The 25598-nt window shown below is 49.0% G+C and overlaps 1 protein-coding gene across 1 annotated transcript in view; it reads right to left on the bottom strand.

Annotated features, from left to right (window-relative positions):
* Positions 1 to 22834, bottom strand: part of Bend3 (BEN domain containing 3) — a 41358-nt gene extending 18524 nt beyond the window's left edge. Inside the window, exons 1-3 of the mRNA XM_028894913.2 lie at positions 22537 to 22834; positions 8210 to 8257; positions 7530 to 7726 (exon numbers count right to left, since the gene is read on the bottom strand). Of these exons, the coding sequence (XP_028750746.1) occupies positions 7530 to 7726; positions 8210 to 8246 (234 nt within the window). The 5' untranslated portion in view covers positions 8247 to 8257; positions 22537 to 22834. The remainder of the gene's footprint in view (positions 1 to 7529; positions 7727 to 8209; positions 8258 to 22536) is intronic.
* Between the last annotated feature and the right edge of the window lie 2764 nt (positions 22835 to 25598).

The following is a 25598-nucleotide window of genomic DNA, read 5'->3' on the forward strand; positions in this document are numbered from 1 at the left end:
TTAATTGCAGGGCTCTTCCAGAGGACCAGGGTTCAATTCCCAGCACCCACAACTGTCTCTAATTCCAAGATCTGACACCCTCACATAGACATATCTGGAGGCAAAACACCAATGCAAATAAAATAAAAATAAATAAATTATTATTATTTTTTTTTTTTTTTTTCAACAGTTTTCTTGTAGCTTTGCCCTTTCCTGACTCACTTGTAGCAGGCTGAACTCACAGAATCCGCTGCCTCTCCAATGCTATTAAACGTGCACCACCACAATAAATTATTTTTTAAAAAAGATTTAAGTGCATACTACATTCTAGTGTACCACGTGTGGGTGGGGGGCAGCGGCGGGGGAGTTAAAAAAAGATGTAATATGATAAAAGAGAGAAAATGAAATCATACAAATGCTCAATTAAAACCTAAGAAGAAAGCCGGGAATGGTGGTGTCTGCCTTTGCCCCACCAGAGGCAAGCAGATCTCTGAGTTTGAGTCCAGCCTAGTCTACATAATGAGTTATAGGATGGCCAGGACTATGTAAAGAGACCCTGCTTAAAAACAAAACAAAAAAACAAACAAACCTAAAACGAGCCCGGTACGTTGGCCCATACCTATGATCCCAGCACTCAGGAAGCAGAGGCTGGCTGATCACTGTGACTTTTAAGCCAGCCTGGGTTACAGATGCCAGCAGGGCTACATGGTGAGACCATGCTTCAAAACAACAATAACAACCCCCCCCAAAAAAACCCTAAAAAGAGCCAGTACTGACAAATGCCATTATTTCCACCGAAGGCTGAAGCAGGAACACTGTAAATATTAGCTGCTCTGTACAGAACAAGTTCAAAGCCATCAGGGCCATACCATAAGGCCTTGTACGAGCCAAAGTTACATTTTAAGTTTTAACTACTATGCCTAAGAGAGCCATGAAATACAAATACAAGCCCCTTGCCCAAGAGAGTTCCTGAAGTGCTGGAGGCTATTGTTTGTGGGAGATAACAAGCCGCGGGTTTTTCACTCCCTAAACAAGTTTGACCCATCTGCACTGATGTGCTTGATCACATGTGGGCGGGAGGTGCGTCAGGATGTATGCTTGCCCCTCATTGGACCTGATGGGAAATGGCCCTTGCCATACTTAATTCCGGGGCATTTCCTGGGAACCTGGGTATGGACCTGGCCAGTATTTAATTAAAGCTTGCTTCAAATTTGGCTTTAAACTGTGGTTTTGGTCTTATTCTCTATCAGTGGGATTAACACCTGTTCCAGAAAACAAAGCATTAAACCAGACAACAACCACAAAACCACACAACAAACAAACAGGAAGACAAAACAACAACTAGGAAACGATTTCAGGGCCAGGGCACGCTCAGCAGGTGAAGCCTGACTACCCTGAGTTCGATCACAAGCACCCCCATACCAAGCTGGTCACCGCGGCATCTGTAGTCCTAGCCTTCCTACAGCGGAACGGAGGCAGGACTGTCTGGAAGCTGGCGGATCAGCAAGCCCAGAGTGAGCCGTCTCAACAGCGGTAACATACTACCTAAATGTAACAAAGACAGAGACTGCCGAAGTAACCCTTCGCAATTTAGGGCGAAGATTCTTTGTTTTTTTTAAGCTCACAGTTCCTGTAGTGAACGTAACATAGAACTCAAGAACTTGAGGAGGCTGTGTGGTGATACTTTTGTGCTCAAACAAAGTTTGCCTGGAGATCAGAGGGCGGAGCTAGCCACTAGTTAACCATAGAGGCCAGGCAGTGGTCGCACACACCTTTAATCTCAGCCCTTGGGATCTCATGCCTGTGATCCCAGTAGTTCCGACACACAGGCCTTTAATCCCAGCACTAGGGAGGTGGAGACTGGAAGTGATATGGCTGGGTGGAAAGAATATAGGCAGGAGGAGAGAGGAGCTCACCTTTGCAGTCTGAGGAAAAGTAGAGGTAAGAAGTCTCTCTAGTGGCTGGCTGCACTGCTTCTCTGATCTTTCAGCATTTACCCTTGATACCTGACTCCAGGTTTTTATTATTAAGGCCAATTAGAATTTGAGGTACAAAGCTGGCCGTATCAGATCCATCATCAGGAAAGGAGAGCAATGAACACATGTCTTCTGTCTTAGCTCAGCTCATTTTTCTCCACTCCTGCAGTTCAGTATCGCTGCCTAGAGAATGGTGCCACTCACGGTGGGCAGTTATTCCCACTCCAATTAACACAATCAAGATAAATCCCCACAGACATGCCCACAGGTCAACTTACTCCAGAAGATCTCTGAGACTCCCTGCCCAGGTGAGTTGATAATTAACGTATTATAGCCCATCAAGTTGATAATTAAAACCACTCGGGAGCAGAGGCAGGTGGATCTCTGTGAGTTTGAGACCAGCCTGGTCTACAGAGCGAGTTCCAGGACAGGCAGGCTGCACAGAGAAACCCTGTGTGTGTGTTGGGGGGGGGGGGGGGAATAGGACATCAGGGCCAAACAAAGACAATTAACCACCATGTGACCTAATAACCAGACTTAGGCTGGGGATGCACATCAGCGGTAGAGTGCTTACTTAACATGCACAGGAAGCTATGTCCAATCCTCAATGCTGGAAACAAATAAGTATTAAAAATTAATAAATAACACATGGTTCAAAGAAGAAATCACAACGGAAAATTAAAAATAATTTGAACTAAATGACAAAGCCACAGCTGATGAATCTGAGATTAAAGTATGGAGAGATGCATCACTTGATACATCACAAAAGACACACAAGGCTGGGCACATTGACACAACCTGGGCCTGTGATCCAGCACTTGGGAGGTAACAACAGGAGAATCGAGTTCAACGTCAACCTTGGTACATAGTGAGCTAGAGGCCAGCTCACTACGACAGACTAAAAAATCAAAAGAAAAAACAGGGAGCCGTCACTAAAGATCGCAAGGCCACCAAATCGATAATAAAATGAATACTGACCGCTCTACAGTTGAAATTTTGGAGGAGACAATTTGATAACTCAGATTAAATAGACCAATTCCTTAAGACACAATCTGTTCAAATCTATACAGGAAACAGACAATCTGAATACAGCTGAACATACCAGAAAAATGAATCAGTAATTAACAGTCTTCCACAACTGAAGCCGATCGGCCCAGACGATTTCAAAGGTATATTCCATAACCACTTAAGGAAGAGATGGTATCACACACTGTAGTGGAGACTCATGCAGGAGGACCGCCATGAATTCAAGGTCAGCCTGGGCTGTGCAGTGAGTTCCAGAACAGCCTAAGGTACACAGCAGAGCCGGTCTCTGTCTGAGGATGGGGCTCAGCTGGTGAAGTGTCGACCTAGTGTGCACGCTCAAGGCCTTGAGTCTGAGCTCCAGCACTGCACAAGCCAGGCTTGCTGGCTCAGGCCTACCATCCTATCTCTCAGGGAGCAGAGGCAGGAGGATAGCCTGGGTTACACAGGGCCATGTCTTTAAAAAATAAATACATCAAATAAATCCAAATAAATTCTAAGACACACACACCCCAGGACTGCATGTGCTCCAGGCTGACTCAATAGCACTGTGTGAGGACCACGCTGACCTGCGAGTTCTGATGGTCCTGCCCGTCCTCCAGCAGGCTGGACCACAGACACCGTCCTCCAGCAGGCTGGACCACAGGCGCCGTCCTCCAGCAGGCTGGACCACAGCGCCGTCCTCCAGCAGGCTGGACCACAGGCGCCGTCCTCCAGCAGGCTGGACCACAGGCACGCACCACTGCACTCTTTCACCTGTGTGCTGCTGGAAGTTGAACCAGAATTTCTGCACCCTAGGCAAGCACCCTACCAGGCAGTCACATCTCCAATCCAACAGCATTTCTCTACAGTACCTTTTGGAAGATAAACATTCTATGTCGACTCTTCAATGAGGCCAGGATGCTTTCATATTAAAACCAGACAACACAACATGAAAACACCACAGCGGTATCTCCCATTAATACAGACAGAGAAATGCTTACGATAATATTGTCAGATTTAACCTAACAATGAATAAAAAAATGGCTGGGTGTGGTGACGCACACCTCGGGAGGCAGAGGTTGGCGGATTCTTGAGTTTGAGGCCAACCAAGGCTACACAGAGAAACCCTGTCTCAAAAAAACAAAAAACAAACAGGGGAAAAAATGTGTGTGTGTGTGTGTGTGTACACGTATGTGTGTACACTGTGATCCAGGTCAGATCTTAGCTAGTTCAACATTTGGAAAACCAGTTAATATAATCTACCACAACAGCAAAGTAAAGGAGAAACAGTCACGTGATTGTATCAACAGATGCCCAAATCCAACATCATTCATAATAAAAATCCTCAGTGAACTGGGGCTCAACTTGGAAAGGAGTATCTGGGAGTGGGTGACGGGCTCAGCGGGTGAAGGCGCCTGCCAGTAAGCTGAGGACCTGAGTTCAATCCCCGGGGCCCATATGTTGGTAGGAGAGAACCAATTACCAGCACAATGCCAGAACTCCGGTGACAGAGGCCTCTGGGAGTTGAGGCCAGCCTGTTCTACATAGTGAATTCAAGGACAGTCAGGGCTATGTAAAAAGACCCTGTCTCAAAATAGAAAAAACAAAAAACAAGTACCACAGGTTGACCTCTGACCCCCACACAGGCACACCCTGCACAGGATTAGATTAGAAAATCTAAAAGGAGTATCTTCCATAATCCTACTCTAACCTGATAGTCCCTGGTGAGAAACTAGGAACCTTCTCACGAACATCATCTGGAACAAAACCCCGAATCTCCTCTCATTACTTCCATCAACTGTACTAAAGCTAATAAAATAAGGAAAGAAAACTGAAGTTACAGTGCTTTGGAAGGAAGAGGCTGGAAACTTTCATGTCCTAAAGAGACGGCTCAAAGGTGAAGAGCAATTCACTGGCTGCTCCTCCAGAGGACTAAGGTTTGGTTTCCAGCTCCCAACCATCTCTAATTCCAGTTCCAGGAGATCCAATGTCCTCTTCTGGCCTCTGAGAGCAGAAGGCAACCACGTGCTACACATACATACATGCTGATACACGTAAAATATAAAAAAATCTAAAAGTGCATGCCTTCAAGACTGCTGGCCTGAGCTCCATTTCCAGAACACGGTGAAGGAAAGAACCAACTCCTACAAGTTGTCCTGACCTCCACGGTACGTCAGGACATACGGACACACACACACGGACAGAGAGAGAGAGAGAGAGAGAGAGGACTAAATGTAAAAGAAAGGCTTAGGTATAAAAGAAACATCTACATAAAGAATACTATACAAAGTTACTAAGGGCAGTGTGGTGGTCTGAATAAGAATGGATCCCAAAGGCTCATAAGCAGCCACCAAGGAATGGCATTATTGAAGATAGGAGGTGTGGCTTGTTGAAGAAGTGTGTCACTGGGGTGGGCTTTGAGGTTTCAAATACCCATGCCAGGACCAAGCACAGTTTCTGGCTATGGGTCCACTACTGGTTCAGCAGCCGCCTGCATAGAACCATGTTCCAACATGATGAAAATGCACTAACCCTCTGACACTGAAAGCCATTCCACAATTAAATGCTTTCTTTCATAAGTGTTGGCTTGGAAGCCGAGCAGTAGTGGTGCACGCTTTTAATCCCAGCACTCGGGAGGCAGGGTCAGGTGGATCTTTGTGAGTTCAAGGCCAGCCTGGTCTACAGAGCGAGATCCAGGACAGGCTCCAAAACTACACAGAGAAACCCTGTCTTGAAAAACAAACAACAAAAAAAAAAGCATTGGCTTGGTTGGCCAAGCACGCCTTTAATCCCAGCACTCAGGAGGCAGAGGCAGGCGAATCTCTGTGAGTTTGAGGCCAGCCTGGTCTACAAAGAGAGTTCCAAGACAGCCAGGGCTACACAGAGAAACCCTGTCTCGACAAACAAAACAAAGAGTTGGTTTGGTCATGAAGTCTCTTCGAAGCAACAGAATAGTAACTAAGACAGCTGGGATGGTACTCAGTCGTACACTGTTTGTCCAGCACGCAGAGTCCTGGGTCCCGTCCCCAGCATCATATAAACCAGGCATGGCGGTGCACACCTGTAAACCCAGTGCTCCAGAGGCAGAAGCCGGGGGATCAAAACTTCAAGGTCATCCGCTGTTGCACAGTGTTCAGGGCTAACCTGCGCTAACCCTGTCTCTGGGAGGAAAGTTAAGAGGAGAGAGTTGAATCCCTGGTGCTCTAGCACTTAAAGTTCCAGGCTGTGCACACATGCAGGTCAGAATGTACACCTGGCTCTCCCAAATGGCAAGCAGGACGTGGAGGTGGGGACTACAGGCAGAAGATCTGGAGCTAGGTTTGGGAGTCTGGTGAAACGCTTTTCTAGGAACTCAAGTTGTACCTGCAGAATCACAGAAGGCTCCAGCCTAGGCTAGACACTCACCCTGAGCCTCACTCCTCAGGCCCCACTCCTCTCTGTGGTTCATTTTACTTCCCACCTGAACTGCGGCTGCGGGAGGCAAATGTGGCCTTTCCCATTCTCTACCAGCAGTCAGTCCTTAGCATCAAGTTAACACAACAAGCAAACAGTAACAAAATGTAGCATCTGGGTGTGGCGGTGTACACCCCAGCACAGCAGGCAGAGGAGCTGTGCAGGTCTGAAGCCAGCCCGGTCTACACAGGGAGGACCCAGGCCGGCTAAAGCAGTGAGAGTCTGTCAATAAGGAGAACGAAGAAGGAAATGTGGCAAGTTCAGCCTAGTGGCACGGAGCTGCAATGCCAGCCACTCAGGAGGCTGAGGCAGGAGAATGGCAAATTCAAGGCCTGTTGGACTTACAAAGCAAGTTAAAGTTCAGGAGGCAACTTGATGAGATGCAGTCTCAAATAAAGTAAAAAGTGCAAAAGGATCTGGGGGGTAGCTCAGAGGTAAGCGATTTCCTGGCACAAGGCTCGGCTCAATTTCTAGTACTAAAAAAAAAAAGAAAAAAGAAAAAAGCCTTGAATCCCAGAACTCCTAAAGCACAGGCAAGTGGATCTTTGTAAGTTTGAGGTGAATCAGGGCTATATAGTGACCTGGTAGGTAGATAGATAGATAGATAGATAGATAGATAGATAGATAGATAGATAGACAGACAGATGATAGATAGATAGAGAAAATGAACTGTGTTAGAGAAGAATCTTCACTTGAGAGTTCCTTAGGGAGCACCCCCCTTGTAGATATAAATGATGGCCTTAATTTGGGGAAAGACCTGCCACTCGAACTTCCCCAGGATCAGCCTTCCACACAAAGCCACGGAGGCACCTGTGTACAGTTTCTGCCATTAACCACCACATGCCTCCACATCCCTAAAGGCAGCGAAAACAAAGAGCTCAAAAGCGGTTGTACTATGAAGACCCCACTCTCCCCATAAGGACGGACAGACAGGCAAGTGTTTCTGTTGAAGGACGGACAGACAGGTAAGTGTTTCTGTTGAAGGTGTCTGCTAACAGCTGAGCTACACGTGAGACAGCTCAAATGAAACACCCCTCATGCCCTGGAATTCAACAGCTGGCCAGACAGCCGTGAGTGCAGAGATTCATCTGGGACCAGAGGGAGGCAGGCCCTCACCTCGGGTATCAACCGTCTCCTCTTCACACTGGGGACAGAGTCCGGTTGGCCGTCGCTGCCCAGCTGCTTCCGCTTGCTGGACTCCTGGAGGGCAGTGAGGACGCTGTCCAAGGGGTGCTTCTCGGAGGCCCTGGAGTTCCGGGAGCAGTCCAGCGCAGCATCGTCACCCTCTACCTTCACAGCGTTATTTTTTACAACTAGGGCAGAAAAGACATGGGACTCAGTGGGAAAGACCAAGGCTGAGAGGGCGTGCAGCAGGGCCCTCTAGGTGACTGACGGGTGTTTGCGGGCCACCCTCTAGCTGGGTCACTCCAGGATGCTGACGAGCACTTCCAGCACACGATCCTTTCCCTGTGCTTGCCAACGCTGTACAGTAGCTCACGGTTCAGCACGTGCTGAAAGTCTTTTGCAGGGAGAAGGTAAGCGAGGAAAAAGTAAATCTTAATGTGTGTGGTGGTGCTAGACAGATCTAACTAACCCAGAGCCAAGGACTCCAAACCGGAACTACATCCCACTCCTGGACATTATCTTTCTATGCTTCTAAAAAGCAATTCAAAATAGGCGTAGACAGAGGGGTTGCCAACAATGGGGGGAAGGCTTCGCACTAAATACTTTGCAAAACTCGAGACTATATGACTGTATAACCTATGCAAAAATGTTCAATTAAAAGCTTCTTTTACCTTCTTCTACATCTTCACCGAATTCAGTTGAGTTCATCTTCTATTCCACTAAATGAAAAGATAAAGACAAGGTCTTCGTTTATTGACTGATAGACTTCTCAGTGTTCCTCACCCACAGAGAGACCCCTCACCCCCCAGCCCAGCTTTGGGACCAACAATTAAAGGCTTCGTGCCCCTCTTTCTTCCTTCCTTCCTTTTTTTTTTTTTCCCCTGGTTTTTCGAGACAGGGTTTCTCTGTAACTTTGGAGCCTGTCCTGGATCTCACTCTGTAGACCAGGCTGGCCTCGAACTCAGAGATCCACCTGCCTCTGCCTCTGAGTGCTGGGATTACAGGCGTGCGCCACCACCTCCCGGCTTGAAACCCTGTCTCAAAATAAAACAAAACAAAAAACAAACAAAAAGTGCAAGAGTACTTATCACATGTTGAAATATTTTAGACTTGCTGAGCTAAAGAAAGTAGTTTATTAATTTCACTTTTTGTTTTGTTTTGTTTGAGACAGTGTTTCTCTGAGTAGCCCTGGCTGTCCTGGAACCTGCCTCCCCCACTGCTGGAATTAAAAGCGTGTGCCTCCACCGCCCAGCTCACTTGCTTTTTAATTGCATTTACTTATGCGTATGGGTGTTGTGCTTGCATATATCTGTGCACCACATGTATGTCTCGTACCTACAGAGGCCAGAAGGGGCATCGGATCCCTGAGACTAGAGTTATAGACAGTTATGAGGCACTCTTCAGGTGCTAGGAAGTGAGCCCAGTTCCCTGTGAGGGCAACCAGAGCTCTTAGTCATTGAGTCATCTCTCTGAATTTTTTTGTTTGTTTGTTTTTGGAGACAGGGTTTCTCTGTGTGGCTTTGAGCCTGTCCTGGAACTCACTCTATAGACCAGGCTGGCCTCGAACTCACAGAGATCCGCCTGGCTCTGCCTCCCGAGTGTTGGGATTAAAGGCGTGTGCCACCCCCCACCCCCCACCTCGCAATCTCTCTCCATTTTTAAAGAAGGCTATTAGACAATTTCAAACCACACATCTCACTGTCATCCCACAGCACAGCACTTGTCTAGCCCTTCCTTCAGAAGCAGCAGGGAGAGGCCAGAGGAGGGCTGGTGCTCCGTACTGACCGGGCCACGTCTCTCCAACTGCAGCAGCTAATGGTGGAATCCACACCATCACTGACACCACCAGGGAGTCTCTGTACCCCCAAATTCTACAAACACACACAAATACAAGGGACATTTGAAAAACGATATGTACACATCCGTTAATGTTGGTTCCCAGCGGGGACTTGTGGTTCCTACAATTAATCCAGGTCATTACAAACACATTTTGTGTTTTGGTGAAGGATCAGAGGAAGTGGGAGCAGGAGGTATCTCCAGACGTCACCACAGCACCCTGTACACGAGGTGGCCACAGCCTGGCATGTGTCCCACACACTGTCCTGATTTAGAGGGGGCACATGGAAAGGAGAGGACAAGGGAGATGGCGTCTAGCTGATCTAGTCACATAATAACGACTTCAAAACTGATTAACAGGCTGGGCAGGGTTGTGCAAGCCTAATATCCCAGCACTCTGAAGGCAGGGGCAGGCAAGGTCTCTGTGAATTCATGGCTGGGCCAGCCTCATCTACACATCAAGTTCCGGGATAGTCAAGAATACATACAGACCCTGTCTTTAAAAAAAAAAAAAAAAAAAAAAAAAAAAAAGCAGCCAAACAAACTGGCTGACGACAGCCAACAATCTTTGCACAGAAGCAGTGTTCCAAAGCTCTGAGCCGGGCTCAGTCTCTCACCCCTCACTACTGGTGCAGAGGACTAAAATAAGATTTACTTGAGGTTAAAATAATTCCCACTCGCAAAGCTATCTCATACGTGAACAACACAAAGTGATACAGAAAACAAAACATCCATTTTCACGATCTGTACACTGTTGTTGTTTTTTTCTTTACCAGAGATGACTTTTAGTGCCAACTTCCATCTATCTCAACAAGTAAACCCTGCATGTCAGTGTAAGCCAGGAGTTCCTCAGCAGTCAGGAAGGTTGGCAGTGCCAGCCTGAAGCTCAGATAGTATTCCAGCCCGGCGGGGACTGATCAGAAAACACACTTCAGGTCCCTGGAGCGCCCAAGCCTGCCGACTGTCCGTGGAAACACTGCCACACAGTCAGTCACACAACCCAAGCGCAAGAGATCGGGAGAAACAAGCGACAGGCTGTCAGAAGCAAGGACCTGCCATAAGCCAGGAAGCTGGCCCAAGCTGGCGCCGAACTTTAGGTAGCCTAGCCTGGCCTTGAACTCCATCCTCCCGTCTCTCCCCAGGTGCTGGGATTACCAGCATGCACTACTCTGCCAAATACACATATATTCTTGGGAGGAAAAGGAGGAATGGAAGGAGACGGGTGGTTTGAGTGATTAAAAAGCGATGATGTAAAGACTGGCTAAGCGAACGTGTTAACGGATGGACCAACTCAGGGAAGGTGAGAGGTGTTCACTTCCCACTGTACCCGTCTACCTACTGTGCGCTAGGCACACAGGCAGCACCATGGGGCCAGCCAACAGGCAGCGGCCGGCAAGGCAAGGGAACCCTAGTCCCAGCTGCTGGTGGAATCTGTTGGAAAGCGACTTGGTGAGCCAGATGTTCTGAACCTTGTGAAACCACACCAGAACATTTAGCACATAACTGTGAGGCCCAGAAACTGCCAATGGAGGAGCAGCATGTGAGAAACTGAGAGGACCCAAGAAGGCTTCAGCAAGAGGTTGAAGGGGCTGCCCAGCTTCCTGGGTTCAAGACACCAGAGCGCCTCTGTTCTAGAACGCATCTCTGTTCCTATGTGGACTAATCTCAGAGGCTAGGCTAGCACAGGAGGAAGTCAGTGAAAAGCTGAACAATCTCCCACTTGCAAGGCCTGGAAGCCCAAAGCTACCTCTGGTTTATGGGAGGGCAGTGAGCCGCTGAGGTTCTGGTCACTGCCTTGGCCTGCGGCAACTTTAATCCCAAATCTATCAACACAGACATCCTGAGGCGGGGCGCTTGCTCAGCACCCCACAGTGAATGAGAGGCAGAACCAGGCCTGAAGCTAAGTGAATTTGTACCTCCCACCCAGGCAGAGCAGGAAGCAGAGTCACTCGTTAGTTGTCCTCTAGGAAGTGCTTTTGAGGAACACAATCCCAGTTCCAGACTTAGGTGTTGGTCCCGCAGCAATTGAACCTAAATTTCCTTTTGCTGTAAGAAAGCTACCTGGAAAGCCAGGAGAATACAGGCTTGAAAAAAGACACCTCCCTACCCCCACGGCACAGGAAACTTCCAAGAAGAAGCCGGCAGGTCACTCCCTGCATCCCCAGGCTAGTAGAAAGGAGATGGGTATCTGCTACCTCCACTTCCCGGTCGGTTGGTGGGTCATCTGCTCCTCGAGGGTCACATGCTCTCTGGGGGTGGACACAGAAGACCCAGATGCCTAGCATGCCACACACATTCCTTCCAGTTGCAAAACGGAAGGTTCTGGAGGAGCCAGAAGCTCCCACCACACTCTTCTGGGGCCTTGCTGGAGGAGCGTCTCACTCCAGCACACTCCTTTCAAAATCTTAGCGCACACACAGACATAAATGCACACGCCCAAATCAACTTTCTCCCAATGGGGCAGCTATTCCACGTACTTCAAAAATGTCTGAACAAAGTAAGGGAAAAATTACCAGAGATGCTTGTCTCCGGTGGTACATACCTGTAATCCCAGGATCTTGAGTTCAAGGGCAGCCTGACTAGAAACCCAGAAGAACAGCGGAGGGGAGGGAGTCAGTGTAGAGCTTGCCTGGCTGGCAGCACTAAGTTCTGAGCTGGACGTCCAGCACCACACGAAGCTAGCATGGTGAACCAGACATGGTGACTCATGCCTGAAATCCCAGCATGAAGGACATAAGATGCCGGAGGAACAGAAATCCAAGACCATGTACACACACACCACACCACACACCCACCCACACACCACACACACACCCACACCACACCACACCCACACACATGGCCAGACCTGGTGGTACATGCCTGAAATCCCAGCACAGAATCAGTGGAAGCAGGTGGAAGATAGGCTTGGTCATCTACACACAGTGACTTTGAGACAATCCTAGGTTACTATGTGTACTGCATGTATACAGACATATCATATAGAGCCACATTGCGAAAATGCTTTTGTATTACCTTGTAGTGGCTTTATCTATCATTATGGTTATTTTAAAACAACAATAAAAATTGAAATGTCTTCCCAGCTTTAGTGTTTGTTCTATCATTTCTGATATACGGGGATGGGGGCGTGGCTTCAACTTACAAAGTCCTCCTGTTTCCATGTGCTGGTTAGTTTTATGTCAACTTGACACACACTAGAATTATCTGAAAGGACGGAACCTCAGCAGAGAAAATCCTCCATAATATCTAGCAGTAGGGTATTGTAGGTGGGGCCATCCCTGGGCTGGGTCTGTAGATTCCAGCCAGCCACAGGGAGCTGGTGTGACCTCTACATCAGCTCCTGCCTCCAGGCTCCTGCCTGACTTCCTCCAGTGGGCTACAATGTGGAAGTATAAGCCAAATAACTAACTCCCTTCCACCCCAGCTTGCTTTTCCTCACAGCAGGAGTCACCCTAAGATAATCAGCTCCCCAAATGCTGGGACTTTGGGTTTGGGTCAACACATGCAACCCCCCACCCCCAGCCACTTTTTAAAAAATAAACAAAAACAAGGTCTTACTTTGTTGCCTAAGCTGGCCTAAAATCTGCTATGTAGCCAAGCCTGGCCTTGATTTCGGGCTAATCTTTCTGCCTTGGCCTCTTCATGACCGTGACCTCTTCACCACCATGACCAAATATTTTATTTGAGATTGGGTTTAACTCTATCTCCCAAATGCTGAGACAAAGATTACAGGTATGGCCAACACACGCAGCTGCAAATGTTTTTATTATGTTTATTTATATTCATGTGTATATGTGGGGGTCAGAGGTCAACTTATAGGATCTGGTTCTCTCCTTCCACCACGTGGGTCCCAGAAATAGAACTCAGATGGTCAAGCTTGATAGCAAAAATACCTTTAAGCACTGAGCCAGCAGCAAATTCTTTTGTTTGTTTTGTTTTTCCAGACAGGGTTTCTTAGTGTAGCCTCTGACTGTCCTGGAACTCACTCTGTAGAGCAGGCTGACCTTGAACTCACAGAGATCCACCTGCCTCTCCCTCCTGAGTGCTGGGATTAAAGGCGTGTGCCACCACCACCTAGGCATCAGCAAACTGTTGACACAGACCCATGAGATTTTTTTTTTTTTTAAGAGAGAGAGAATTAACCAAAGCTACTACTAGAAGGAGGGAAATGTACCTAGGAAGTAACTTTATCAGTGTTCATCCAGATTAACATAACAATCTTTCCTATCACACTCATGTTCTAAAGATCTGGGACTAGACCTTTCTATCACTCACAGGGCCTCAAACACTTGAAACATCTGAGCCCTAAACAGGTCAACAAAGCAAAGGTCAAAGCAGAGAACCGGCCGGAGGGAGGCGGACATGCAAGGATGCACGCACACATGTGCACAATCACACACGTGCACAATCACACACACGCACGCACGCACGCACGCACTTCAGTCCGTCCTCTGTTGAGTATCCAAAGAGCTCTGGCCGTGAAGATGCTGGTGTGGAGAGCCCCAGGAGCCTGTTAATCACAAACTATAGAAAAAGCTGAGCAGAACCCACAAGAGAAAAAACCAAATGTGCCCCGACTCAGAGGCCTCTGGTCACTGCTGCTCTGTCTGCCATACAAAGCCAGGAAGACAAGGTCTACATTCCCTAAACAGAAGACTTCCAATCTTAACTTGGCAGAAAGAGATGGGCATTAAATTATGTGTAGAATTCAAATCAGTTGTTCACTATAAGGCTACCCAATTAATAGAAACACACCTCAAAGTTCACTGGGGATATCTCAACTATGAAATTTTAAAAGGCCATAAAGCAGCTGGAGGGAAATATGCCAAATTGCTAATTACCTCCAATTAACAGGGTTATGAATGATTCTTCAGATTTTTCCTCTACTTTCCAAATATCCTATAGTTAGTATGAAACTCTTTGATACAGAAAGTTAATGTTTGGGAGTTGTTCTGTTTTTTGTTTTTGAGACAGGCTCTCACTACATAGCCCCGGCTGGCCTGGAATTATGCTGACCAGGTTGACTGGAACTCACAGAGATCTGCCTCCCTCTGCCTCCCCAGTGCTGGATCAAAGGTGAGCGTCGCCTGTCCTCGCTACATTTTTCAGAATGAGCTAAATTTCTGAGGAGGAGCAGGTCTGTGGATGCAGAGTAGGGCAGAGCTCGGCCAGTCATTCACAGGGCTGGCCGCTAAATAAGGGAATTAACAGTCTAGCAGAGACATCAGCCTGTGGCCCATGGGTCACAAAAGAAAGTCTGCAAACTGGAGACATGGGAATTTTTTTTCTTTTTCTAACTTGACTGTGCCTATCTTCATCATGAACTTCATAAATGTTAGTATCATGTCACAATCTCAAAAGGCTGGACATGCCCGGATGAAGCCAGCAGTTCCCTGGGGTGAAAACATCCTATTGCTGGTGTCTTGGGAGAGTGATGGACTGTGAGACGTGGTCTCTTCTTTGGAGTTCCCAGGGAGCTGAGGAAGCTGGATGGGAGCTAAGCAGAAAAGGAGCCGAGGAAGGCTGGCCAGGTGGAGGTGAGCAAGGAAGGAGGGACTATGCAGGAATCTGACCAGGGACACGGTCTGAAGCAGGATAGATGATGACAAGCCTCGTGTGGCAATTCCCTCGCAGTCCCCAGGTTCCAAAAGAACCGTGTTCCAGGGCTGCCAGGGGGTGGACGGAGCGGCACAGTACCCACACTTTGAGTTCTCTGAAGTCTGCCAGAAAAGGACAAATGAGACCCTGTCTCCCGCCCGTCACACAGGACAAGCGGCAGGCCCAGAAGTGGGAAGAACTTGAGGCTTTGTGAAACTTACAAAGTTCAATCCCAGGCAGCTACTCTGGATTCTGCACCATTAAATCAGAAACCGCCATGAGGGTTGCCAGCAGGCTACAGTGCAGGTCAGGGGCTGACCCAAGCTGTCCTTACCTCAGGCCAACCAGACATAAATCCTCCTCACCTCAAGGTCTGTTTCCACATGTCAGGCTCTACACTCACTACCAGATGAATTACCCTGAGAGCAGGAAGTGACAGGAACCCAGTTTCTTTGTGAATGAGGCTTGATAGTCCCTCACACACACAAGGCAAAGCAGTGACTCTGCTCCAACCATGCCAAAGATGACATGACTAAAACAAACTCAAGGACTTGGAAGGCTTAATGAAAACTGAAAGCTGCCACACTGTGAGACCTGGCCTCATGACAGCTTTCTGCTACTTAGTCAGACCACTTTTAAAGGACAGCTAGATCAGTGTTTGTGGAGCAGGCTCCACATTCCAAGGGGTTTGTTTGCACACGACCCTCACACCAATCTCAAAAGGGTCACCCTCTGGACCTCACTTGGGAGGATGTGACAGGGACTAGGAATTAAGAAGGGTTGGATGGACTCCCAGGTCGGCACTCACTCTAGTCTTCCCAAGAGACTGAACTGAAGCCTGGTGGTCGCTTCCCCTAATCCCATAGGTTCAGATGCCTCAACCTGTCAACCAGCCAGAGGAGCCCTCAGATGACCAAAGGAGGGACTGGACGAGTGAGTCTGCCCTTAAGAAAATGAAATCTGACCAGATATGGTGGTACATGCCTTTAGTCCTAGCAGCTGGGAGGCAGAGGCAGGGGGATCTCTTTGAGTTCAAGGCCAGCCAGAGCTACACAGTCAAGACCCTGACTCAAAAAAGAAAACAGAATTTGGGCTGGCAGAATGGCCCGACAGTTAAAGGTCAGAGGTCTCAAATTACACGGAACTAGTTATAGATAGTCGTGCAATGCGACGTGGGTACTTAAGAACCAAACCTGGGTCCTCCATGAGGGCCACTGCCACTCTTAGCCACCGGGCCATCTCTTCCGCCCTTTAGAACACTCACCATTGAATACCCAGACAGCTGCTAACCTGCCAAAGACTTAATTCCTTCTGTGAAAGTGGACACACCCACCTCACCTCCGAACTGTGCAAAGTATAACCAGTTTAAAGGGCATGGTGGGTGTGCATAACAGAGCTCTGTGGAGTTCGAGGATAGTCCAGTCTATAGTGAGTCAGAGGCCAGCCAGGAATACATAAGTGAGACCCCGTCTCACTAAACAAACAAATGAGGAAGTAAGTGCCTGCCCTACAGCACTCAATACGATGTCTTCAACAGTTTAAGGCCAGTCGAGATGGTTCAGTGGGTAAAGATGCTTAGCATCCAAACTGAGTTCAATGCAAAGGGCCCTCATGATGAGAGAGAGGACCAATTCCTTGAAAGCTGCCCTGACCTCCACACATGCACCATGGCACTCAGGCACCTGCAGACAGACAGACAGACAGAGACAGACAGACAGACAGACAGACACACACACACACACACACACACACTAAAAATTTTAAAGTAATCTTAATGTTTTTTGAGACAATCTCACTAGCCCAGTTGTCCTTAAATTTACGATTCTCTTGCGTCCAATTCCCTAGCACTGATTTAAAAAGCATGTGCCATACTTTACAGCCTTTAGTGATAATTTTTTGAGTTTTTTTATTTTTGGTTATTTTCTTTTTTCTTAAAAGAACTGCAAAGTTAAAACAAACATCTTCAAGTTTTACAAACTTTATTTTCTTTCAACTGAAAGAAACCAGCGGAGGGAAATGAAATCAAGTGTCTTCCCCGCGGACTGGAAGCCTGTTCCCATGCCATCTGCCCTCCCGGGGTTTGTCTCTGGGTTCACAGGTCGGCGCTCTCAGAGCCGGCACTCTTGGCAGCAGTGTCCTACCCATGGGATCTGCAGGACATGTTTGCAATTTGTTTCTATTTTTAGACACATCTGCAAATGCACTTGGAGAAACACCAGTCCTCAGAAAACCAGAGCCCCTGTGTTTTCCTAGAGCTCTAACGAGTCACTGCCTGCCTTCTGTAGTCAGCACACAATCTCATCTTCCAGCAGACACCCAGCTCAGTCACACACCCCTGCTCACCGGCCCATGCCTGGGGCCACTGTCTAACTAGATGGTCCCTGAGCTTTCTGAATCCACCTGAATGTCTTATCTTCCTCTCTAACAGGTTCTACTTAGGGCCTCTTTAGCCTCAGGAGAACTCTCCCAGCTCTGGCATCCAGAAACAGGCTCACGGAGGGAGGACAGCATGCTCCCGCATCCACTTTCGAGCTGGACAAAGGGGCCTCCCTTTCCTAAGGGACAGAAGTGGAGTCTTCTTTGTGTTGCCCACTTTCTCAAGTGTCCTGTCTTGGGAGCACATGAGCTAATTAGTGTTCTGGGCACATGGCACAGCCTGCTGCTCCAGGCAAGCTTTGGTCCGGCGCTTTGCTAGCGCCATGCTCAAAGCAACAGCCTTTGCATTCGAGCACCTTATGCAGCTGTCTTCAAGATCCCTGACAAACGAAAATCGGATGGGCAAAGGAGAAAGGGCCATTAGCGAAAAACAAAAAACCTAAGAGTGTGGCCAGATCGGGAATCTGGGTCAGGAGTTCAAGACCAGCCTGGCTACAGACTGAAACTGTCTCACGAGCCTTCCCCTCAAATTTCAGAGCACTGACTTTAAATGCATCTCAAGAAAAGTCTCCGCTGGTGGCATGGGGTGGTTGGTGGAACACTGACTATAATCCCAGCACCGAGTAAGCAGAGGCAGGAGAATCACGGGTTCTAGTACAACCTGGCCTACAAAGAAAGACCCTGAAAAGAGGACCTGGACTCTGGAGCACAGACCTGTACATCTGTGCTACATGACAAGAATCTGTCTCAACTCTATCCTCCAAATAAAAACAAACCTTAGTTTTAAAACAAGTTTATAGAAGTCTGCTTTTCAGACAATTCTACCTAATATGCCATGCACAAAGTACCACTCCAGAAAAAAACAGTATCCTGCTCAACATACTAGAAACGGAAGGCTAAAATGCAGTTCTCGGCTGGACTTGTGTACACCTTGCTCCAGAACTCACAAATTTTGGGCAGAGATGATGTTCAGAGATATTATACTGGAGTCTCGGGTAGGGGAGGAAGGCACCTGTCATCTCTGGAAAGGAAAAGGGCTGAAAGCAAGGTTGTGTTCACAAAATAAAAAATATTCATTTCTAGCCAGGCGGTAGTGGTGGTGGTGGAGGTGGCGGCGGCTCACGCTTTTAATCCCAGCACTCAAGAGGCACAGGCAAGCGGATCTCTGTGAGTTCAGGGCCAGCCTGGTCTGCAAAGCGAGTTCTAGGACAGCCAGGGCTACACAAAGAAACCCTGTCTCCAAAAAAAAAAAAAAAAAATTCTTCTCTGCACACTTGGGGTGGGAGTGGGGGAAATATCATCAAGGATAGGAGAAATGGCTGAGTAAGTAAAGGTGCTTGCCACCAAACCTGATGGCCTCAGTTCACTCTCCAGAACCCACATGCATATGTGCACATACATGTGTATTATATATATTTTTTATGATCCAGAAGTGAAGGTGGCTCACTCCTATAATCCTAACATTTGGAAGGCTGAGGTGGATCATGAGTTCAAGGTCATATTTGGCCTTATAGTGAGTTCAAGGCCAGCTTGGACTACCTGAAACCCTGTCTCAAAAAACAAAAACAAAGAACTCAAACAGGTGTGTTAGCATGCTTCCATACCCCAGCACTCAGGAAGCCGTGCCAGGGGGAACTGCCCCAAGTGCTGGGCAGTTGGTTTATACAGCAAGTTCCAGGCCAAGGGCGAGAAAAGACAGCATGAATACATCTCACTAAACAGGACAGAAAAGTTCAACGACTCCAAACATTAATTTTTCTGGCAACTCTAATTATGGTGGTAATATGTATGTATAGTTTGATTAGCGTGGCATTCGTCTCCCTTATCAAAAAGAGCCACACTAATAAATAAATAAACAAATAAATAAACAAACCAATTACTATTCCCCATACAAATTATTGCTGGCTGGCTACCAACCTTGACATATTTGTTTTGTTTTGTTTTTTTTTTTTTTTCTTCTGAACTCATTTAGCTCTCACTCACAATCCTGTCTGTGTCTGGTACTGCCCACAGCCCTTGACATATTTGAAATGTTGGTGCCAATATAATTCACGAAAGCATGTTGTTCCCTTCCTGTCACACCACGGATTTTCTAGGCAATTCTAAAAAAATCAATAGATGGGACACTCCTACAAGATCTTAAATTTTCACCCAATCAAACTTCTGTCAGGGTTTGAGTCCACTTTTCCTCTTCCTAAGTAACACTCTGCCAAGCACCCCTTCCTCAGTGCCAAAAGGTTCCCAGGTAGATAATGTGCCATCTCTAACAGACTGGTGGAATCTGCCCTTCTGTTCAGGGTCTAACTGCTTTTCTTCTTCTTGCCTGTGCAGAGAAAAGAACACTAAGCTTTCCTGCTAAGTAACTTCCATAAGACGGCATCTCTGACGTGGGCATGGTAGTGCACCATGAGCATGGAACCCAGCACTAGGAAGGCAGGGGAACACCTGGCATGGTGGCCCACACCTTTAATCCCAGCATGGGGGGTAGAGTTGACACCTACCCACCAGACAGGTGGATCCCTGAGTTCGAGGCCAGCCTGGGCTACAGAGAAACCTTGTCTCCAAAGACAGACAAAACAAAACAAAAAGGCAGAACGGGTACCCCAGTCTGGGATACATAGTGAGACCCTGTCTCAGACAATAACAAAAGCTGGGCAGTGGTGCTGCATGCTTTTTATCCACCACTTGGGAAGAGGCAGGTAGATCTCTGAGTTCAAGGCCAGCCTGGTCTCCAGAGCAGACCAAGGACAATCAGAGCTCCAAGGCACTGTTTCAAAAACACCAAACAACAAAAAGGTGGAATACACCTTTAATCCTAGCTTTTGGGAGTTCTAGGCAGGTGAATCTCCATCAGTTCAAGGCCAGCCTGGTTAAATATCAAAGTTCCAGGCCTGTCAAAGCTACATAGTAAGACCCTGTCTTTAAAATACTAACAGCTGGGAAAAAAAATACACAAAACCCATCTCTGGTAAAGCCCATATGGTTGACAGGCACTTTGATATAAGATTTTTCTTTCTTTTTTTTGTTTAGATTTGATGACGGGAACCTTTACTTGCTGAGCCATTTAACCGGCCTGTAACAGATTTTTTTAAAGCTCTGCAGCTATTTGTTGATTTCAATGCTCAGGAACACATCAGCTTCCCAACTAGCAGGAAGTCGGAGCTCTGACCCCATCTTTTCCCCACCCCGATTTCAAGAGAAGTCCTCTGTTCATTCCCACATTTAATGATCACCCACCAAGTCCTACTGAGTCCTGAATTGGTCTGATATAAACGGGAATGTAAAGGTTTGAATTCTCTCCCCCTCCCCCCAACGAAATACAGGGTTTTTCTATTTAACAGTACTGGCTGCCCTGAAACTCGATTTGTAGACCAGGCTAGCTTCAAACTCACAGAGATCCATGCACCCGCCTCTGCCTCCAGAGTGCTGGAATCAAACGCGTGCACCACCACCGGGTAGTAGTTAGATCTAATTTGTAATATAATGATTTGGGGGCTGGGGATGTAACTTAGTTGGTAGGGTGTTTGCCTAGCATAACTGAAGTCCTAGTTCCCCATCGAGCACCACAAAAACTGGGGGCTGCAGTGTACACTTGTAATCCAATTTGACTAGTGAAGGAAAATCAGGAGTGCAAGATCACCCAGGACTACATAACAAGTCTGAAGCAGCACGGGCTGTCTCAAAAAGGAAAAATTTCCTGCCCAAATCCTAGTTATTCAAGGAAGCTGAGGTCCTGCGAGTGATACAAAACTGTAAACTAGGGGCTTGGAGAGATGGCTCAGCCTTTAAGAGCACTCGCTGCTCTAGCAGAGGACATGGATTAGGTTCCCAGCACACACGTGGCGGCTCACAACCAGCTGTAACTCCAGTTCCAGGGGGAGAAAACGCTCCTCTGACCTCCGGGAATACGAGGCATGCGTGTGGTGCGCATACATATACATACAAGCATTCAAAACACATACACGGAAAATAAAACTGAAAAAAAAAAAAAAACAGCAATTATAAATTAAAGCTAGATGGTCACAAAAGAAAGAAAAGAAAACCTGCAGGTATGTAAGTGGAACAGGACAACCAAGAATCCTGTCTTACCATCTTGGCCATACCAAGCTTGCCACAAATACTCCACTCGCCTCCGTTTCCTGAAGCCTTTAGCTTTCTGGCACGTCTCTAACCCGTGACGTGTTTTGTAGGAACACATTCAAAAGTTACTTTTCAAAGTGAAGTTTTCTGACTCCCAAACACTTAAGCCTAACTCAGAGCATCTTAGGTTGGCCTCCGCCTCCAAAATTCCCCAAGTGGACCACCTGAGTGATCAAACTTCTACTGCAGTGAAAACTAAAAAAACAAAACCCAAAAACCCACAGGACTCCGATGCGCCCGCCCCGGCACACAGGGCCCTCACAACTCGTCCCCGCCCAGCCCCCGGCCCAGGCAGAGCCAAGTCTGCGTGGGAAATCTCGTCCACCGTAGCGGGGAGCAGTCGCGGGGAGCACCGGGCGCCCCGGGGCCGGCTCCAGCGCCCTCCAGGAAGGCCTCGCGCCAGCCGGGGTGCACACCCAGGGCGCCGCGCTGGGCCCGCCTCCAGCCGGGCAGCGGGAACCACGGAGCGCCGTGGAACGGCCCGGGAGGGCGCCGCGCCCCCTAGCGGCGGGGCTCGCCCCACCCCGCGCCCGGCCGCCGGCGGCCTCGCTCCCTCGGCAGCCTCCCCGGGCAGCGAGCGTCCTTCCGAGCGCCGGCTCTCGGGCCTCCCGCTCCCCGCCCCCTGCTCCCTCTGACACGCCGCACGGTCCCCCGCCAAGGGCCGGCCGAGCGCGAGCGCCCCGGCGTCGCGCAGCTTCCCGGGCGGCCCTGGCCGCTCCATCGCGGGGCCCCGGCGGGGGTGGAGAGCCGGCGCGCGGCGCGAGTGGGGCCGGCCTGGCGGCGGCGCGGACCGTTCCACCGCGCGTTTCCCCCCTCGCGCCCTCCCTCGCTCCCTCCCTCCCTCCCCGGCCGCGGCGCGCGTGCTCCCGGAACGCCATGGAGTCGCGGCGTTCCGAGCGGGCACAAAGGGGCGCGCGGCACAATGGGCGCGGCGAGCCCGTGGGCGCCCCGCTTTCTCCCTCCCCACCCGCGCGCGCGCCCCCCGCCACGGCCGCCCGGAGGGAGCCGGCCAGCCGCTCGCGGGCGGCCCGCGCCGGCCCGCACTCACCTGGGACGAGAGTTGTTACTTTGCGGAGCGGGCCCGCGCCGAGTTCGGGCGCCACGTGCGGGGGGCGGGCGCGCGGGCCGCAGTGGGGGCCGAGCGCGCAGGGCCTGGCCGGGACGGCCCCGCCGACTGGCTGGGGGCGGCGGGCGGGCGGCGCCGTGTATTTTCCCCTCTCTTTGTGTGTGTCCGTGCGCTGCGCTCTCGCGTGACGTGACGGGACTCCGTGTGTCATTTCCGCACAAGGACACAGGAGCCCCCGCTGCAGTGGAACCTCAAGCCCTCCGCCCCCACCGCGCCGCCCCTCCCCTCAGCGGGGCACACGCGGGACCGGCGGCGGCGGCGGCGGCGGCGGCGCTCGGGCGTGAGCGGCCGCGGCGGGGAGCTGGGGCGCGCTGCGGGGCGGGCGCGCTCGGCCTGCACCGTGCGGCTCCACGTGGGCCCGCGCCGGCTTGCCGGCGAGCACGGCGGCCGGCGCCCACGAGAAAGCGCCCCGCGGCATTCTCGGCTACGTGCTTGCCCGGCCCGAGCGTGGCCCCGATGCTTCTTTCTCTACTTTTGCTCCCTCCTCCCCGGGAGCGGGGGGGGGTGGGGGACGGCACGGCGCCGCGTGTCTTCTCCGCCCGCGCCTCCCCGCATTTGGGGCGCTCGGCGGCCGCGCTGCACTCTGGCGCGGACCTTCCCGCGCCGTGCGGGGCACAAAGACTACTTCGGGGCGCGCTGCCCCCCTCCACCATCCCAGATCCGCATGGACTTGGGGGGGAGACGCTGGAAAGCGACCCCGGCTCTGGGGATCGCTCGCCCTGGCCACTCCCCCAGCAGGGTGGCCGCCCTCTCCGGTAAAGCCCAAGTTGTGCGGCTTGGGGCTCCGGAGGGAGCGAAGCACGCGCTCGCGGACCCTCACGCCCCAAACTCAGCCCCACGGGGGACGCAGGAAAACTCCGGGCGCCAGCTCGGTGCGCACCGACTGTCTACTCGCTTCCCCGGCTGTAGATTCCAAGTTGATAAACATGAAACCGACCCCTCGCATGTTCCCAACTTTGGGATGGAAGTATGGGGGGTGAGAAAGAAGCCCAAGTTAACATTTAAACCGTGTGCATACTTTAAGTAAACAACGAGGACGTAGAAAATATTTTTTCATCCTTTCATTTGCCGATGGAAAAAAAATGTATAAAAAGAAAAATGCAAATGATCCCATCTGCTGCCCACAGCTGACTGGCTGCGAGAGAGGACCATGTGGCCCGGGCCGGCACGGTCAGTGAATAGGTAGAATAGATTTTAAAAGGACGTACATGCTGCCTCCCAGCTACCCAGCCGCCGCGAGGGTTGGGATTAACGTGTAGTCAGGGATTACCGTGTCTTCCAGACCACACCAAGTGGGAATTTACTCATTACGCAAGTTCCTCCCCTTCTGGTTTGAAATCTAATGGCACAGAGTTCAGTTATCGAAGACCTTTGAGTAACTGTGGAAGGTTCTGGAGCTGTGTTTGGGTTGCAGACGTGGAGAAGTCAGTACTAATTGCTATGCAAAATTAGCTAGCAGCCGGGAGCAAGGAGCCCAGCATCCTAGGGGTGCTTTTATAAGAGAATCTATACGTGCTCAGTGTCATTCAAAACAGGATGATGAAAAGAATGGGGCCGAGATAGCAGCTCTTCAAATTCAAAAGGCATGGGTCGCCCTATCTACATTTAAAACGGGGCGGAGGGAGGAGGGGAGGGGGAATGGTTAATTTATACATTCCCAGGAGACAAAGTGGAAGCACTTGGATTTCCGTAGGGAACTTGACTTTTGCACTTGCGCATTAAATAACACGTATGATGCAGCACTTCACTTCGCTGCGTTCACAGACGCAGCAGTTTTATTCTCACCTTCAATTTAATGTGACAGTTATAATTAGGATTGTAAAAGGAGATGTTGCATTTCATTAGTTCAGTTTTCTAGGATTTCCCAGGAGTCGGGAACAGTTAAAGTAGCGTTTAAGCTCTCTTTGCATTTAAACCACTTGGTTGTGTTGCTTTAAGAATGTAAAAGGACCATACTTAGTTTTTGAGAAAGAAACACAGGTCAGTCTTCGGCAAATCATTCACAGTGCGAACTTGGAACTAAGGAAAATTCAATGGGAACCATGCCTTCTTTGTTCAGGGCGTTAGAAAGCCACGCTTTTGTCAAATACAACTTGTAGTTGTTAGTAAATAGCACTCAAGGCGAATGGCCATCCTTAACTGGCAAATCGAAGTTCCCAATGCATTGACGATGCCTGCAGTATTATTTTGGCAGCGTGCTCTTACGGTAAGTTGTTTGTCCCAGATAAATTTCTAGAACTGTCCTAGAGATGCCTACACCTGTAATCCTAGCACTTTGGAGATGAAGGTGGTAGGGTTTTTCTAAAGGAAGTGCCAGCCTAGACTTCTTACGTGATGAGATCTTGTCTTCAAAAACAAACAAAAAGGAATGTCTCAAAAGAAGGTGTGAAAAAAATTGACAGAAATGGAATTCATTACTGTCTAGGATCAAATTTAGTTTCATGTTTTTGTTTTTATAATTTTATTTCATTCCACATAGTGAACAAAAAGTTAATCAACTCTGATGGATTAGTTTCATGTTTTTATGAGCGGTTTGCATTTGGGATTTTTTTTTTCACTCGTGTATGTGTTTGTGGGTATGCCTGAGGAGGCCAGAAGAGCTTGAACTACATGCAGTTTTAAGTCACTGTTTTATGAGCACTTTGTATGTTTGGGGATTTTTTTTTATTACTGTTATTCATGTGTATGTGTTTGTATGCTGTGTGTGTGTGTGTGTGTGTGTGTGTGTGTGTGTGTGTGTGTGTGTGCCTGAGGAGACCAGAAGAGCTGGAGATTTAAACTATTGAATGTGGGCGCTAGAAATGAACTCTGGTCCTCTGGAAGAACAGGAAGTGCCCATAAGCACCAAGCCATTTTCCAGCCGTGTGTGTGTGTGTGTGTGTGTGTGTGTGTGTGTGTGTATGAAAGAAAAATGATACAGATAGATAAAAATGCATTGAACTAGTTGTAACAAAGGTAAATATTTGAAAAATAAATTTTGAAAA

This window comes from Peromyscus leucopus, chromosome 8a (genome assembly GCF_004664715.2).
Source record: "Peromyscus leucopus breed LL Stock chromosome 8a, UCI_PerLeu_2.1, whole genome shotgun sequence".
Taxonomy (NCBI): domain Eukaryota; kingdom Metazoa; phylum Chordata; class Mammalia; order Rodentia; family Cricetidae; genus Peromyscus; species Peromyscus leucopus.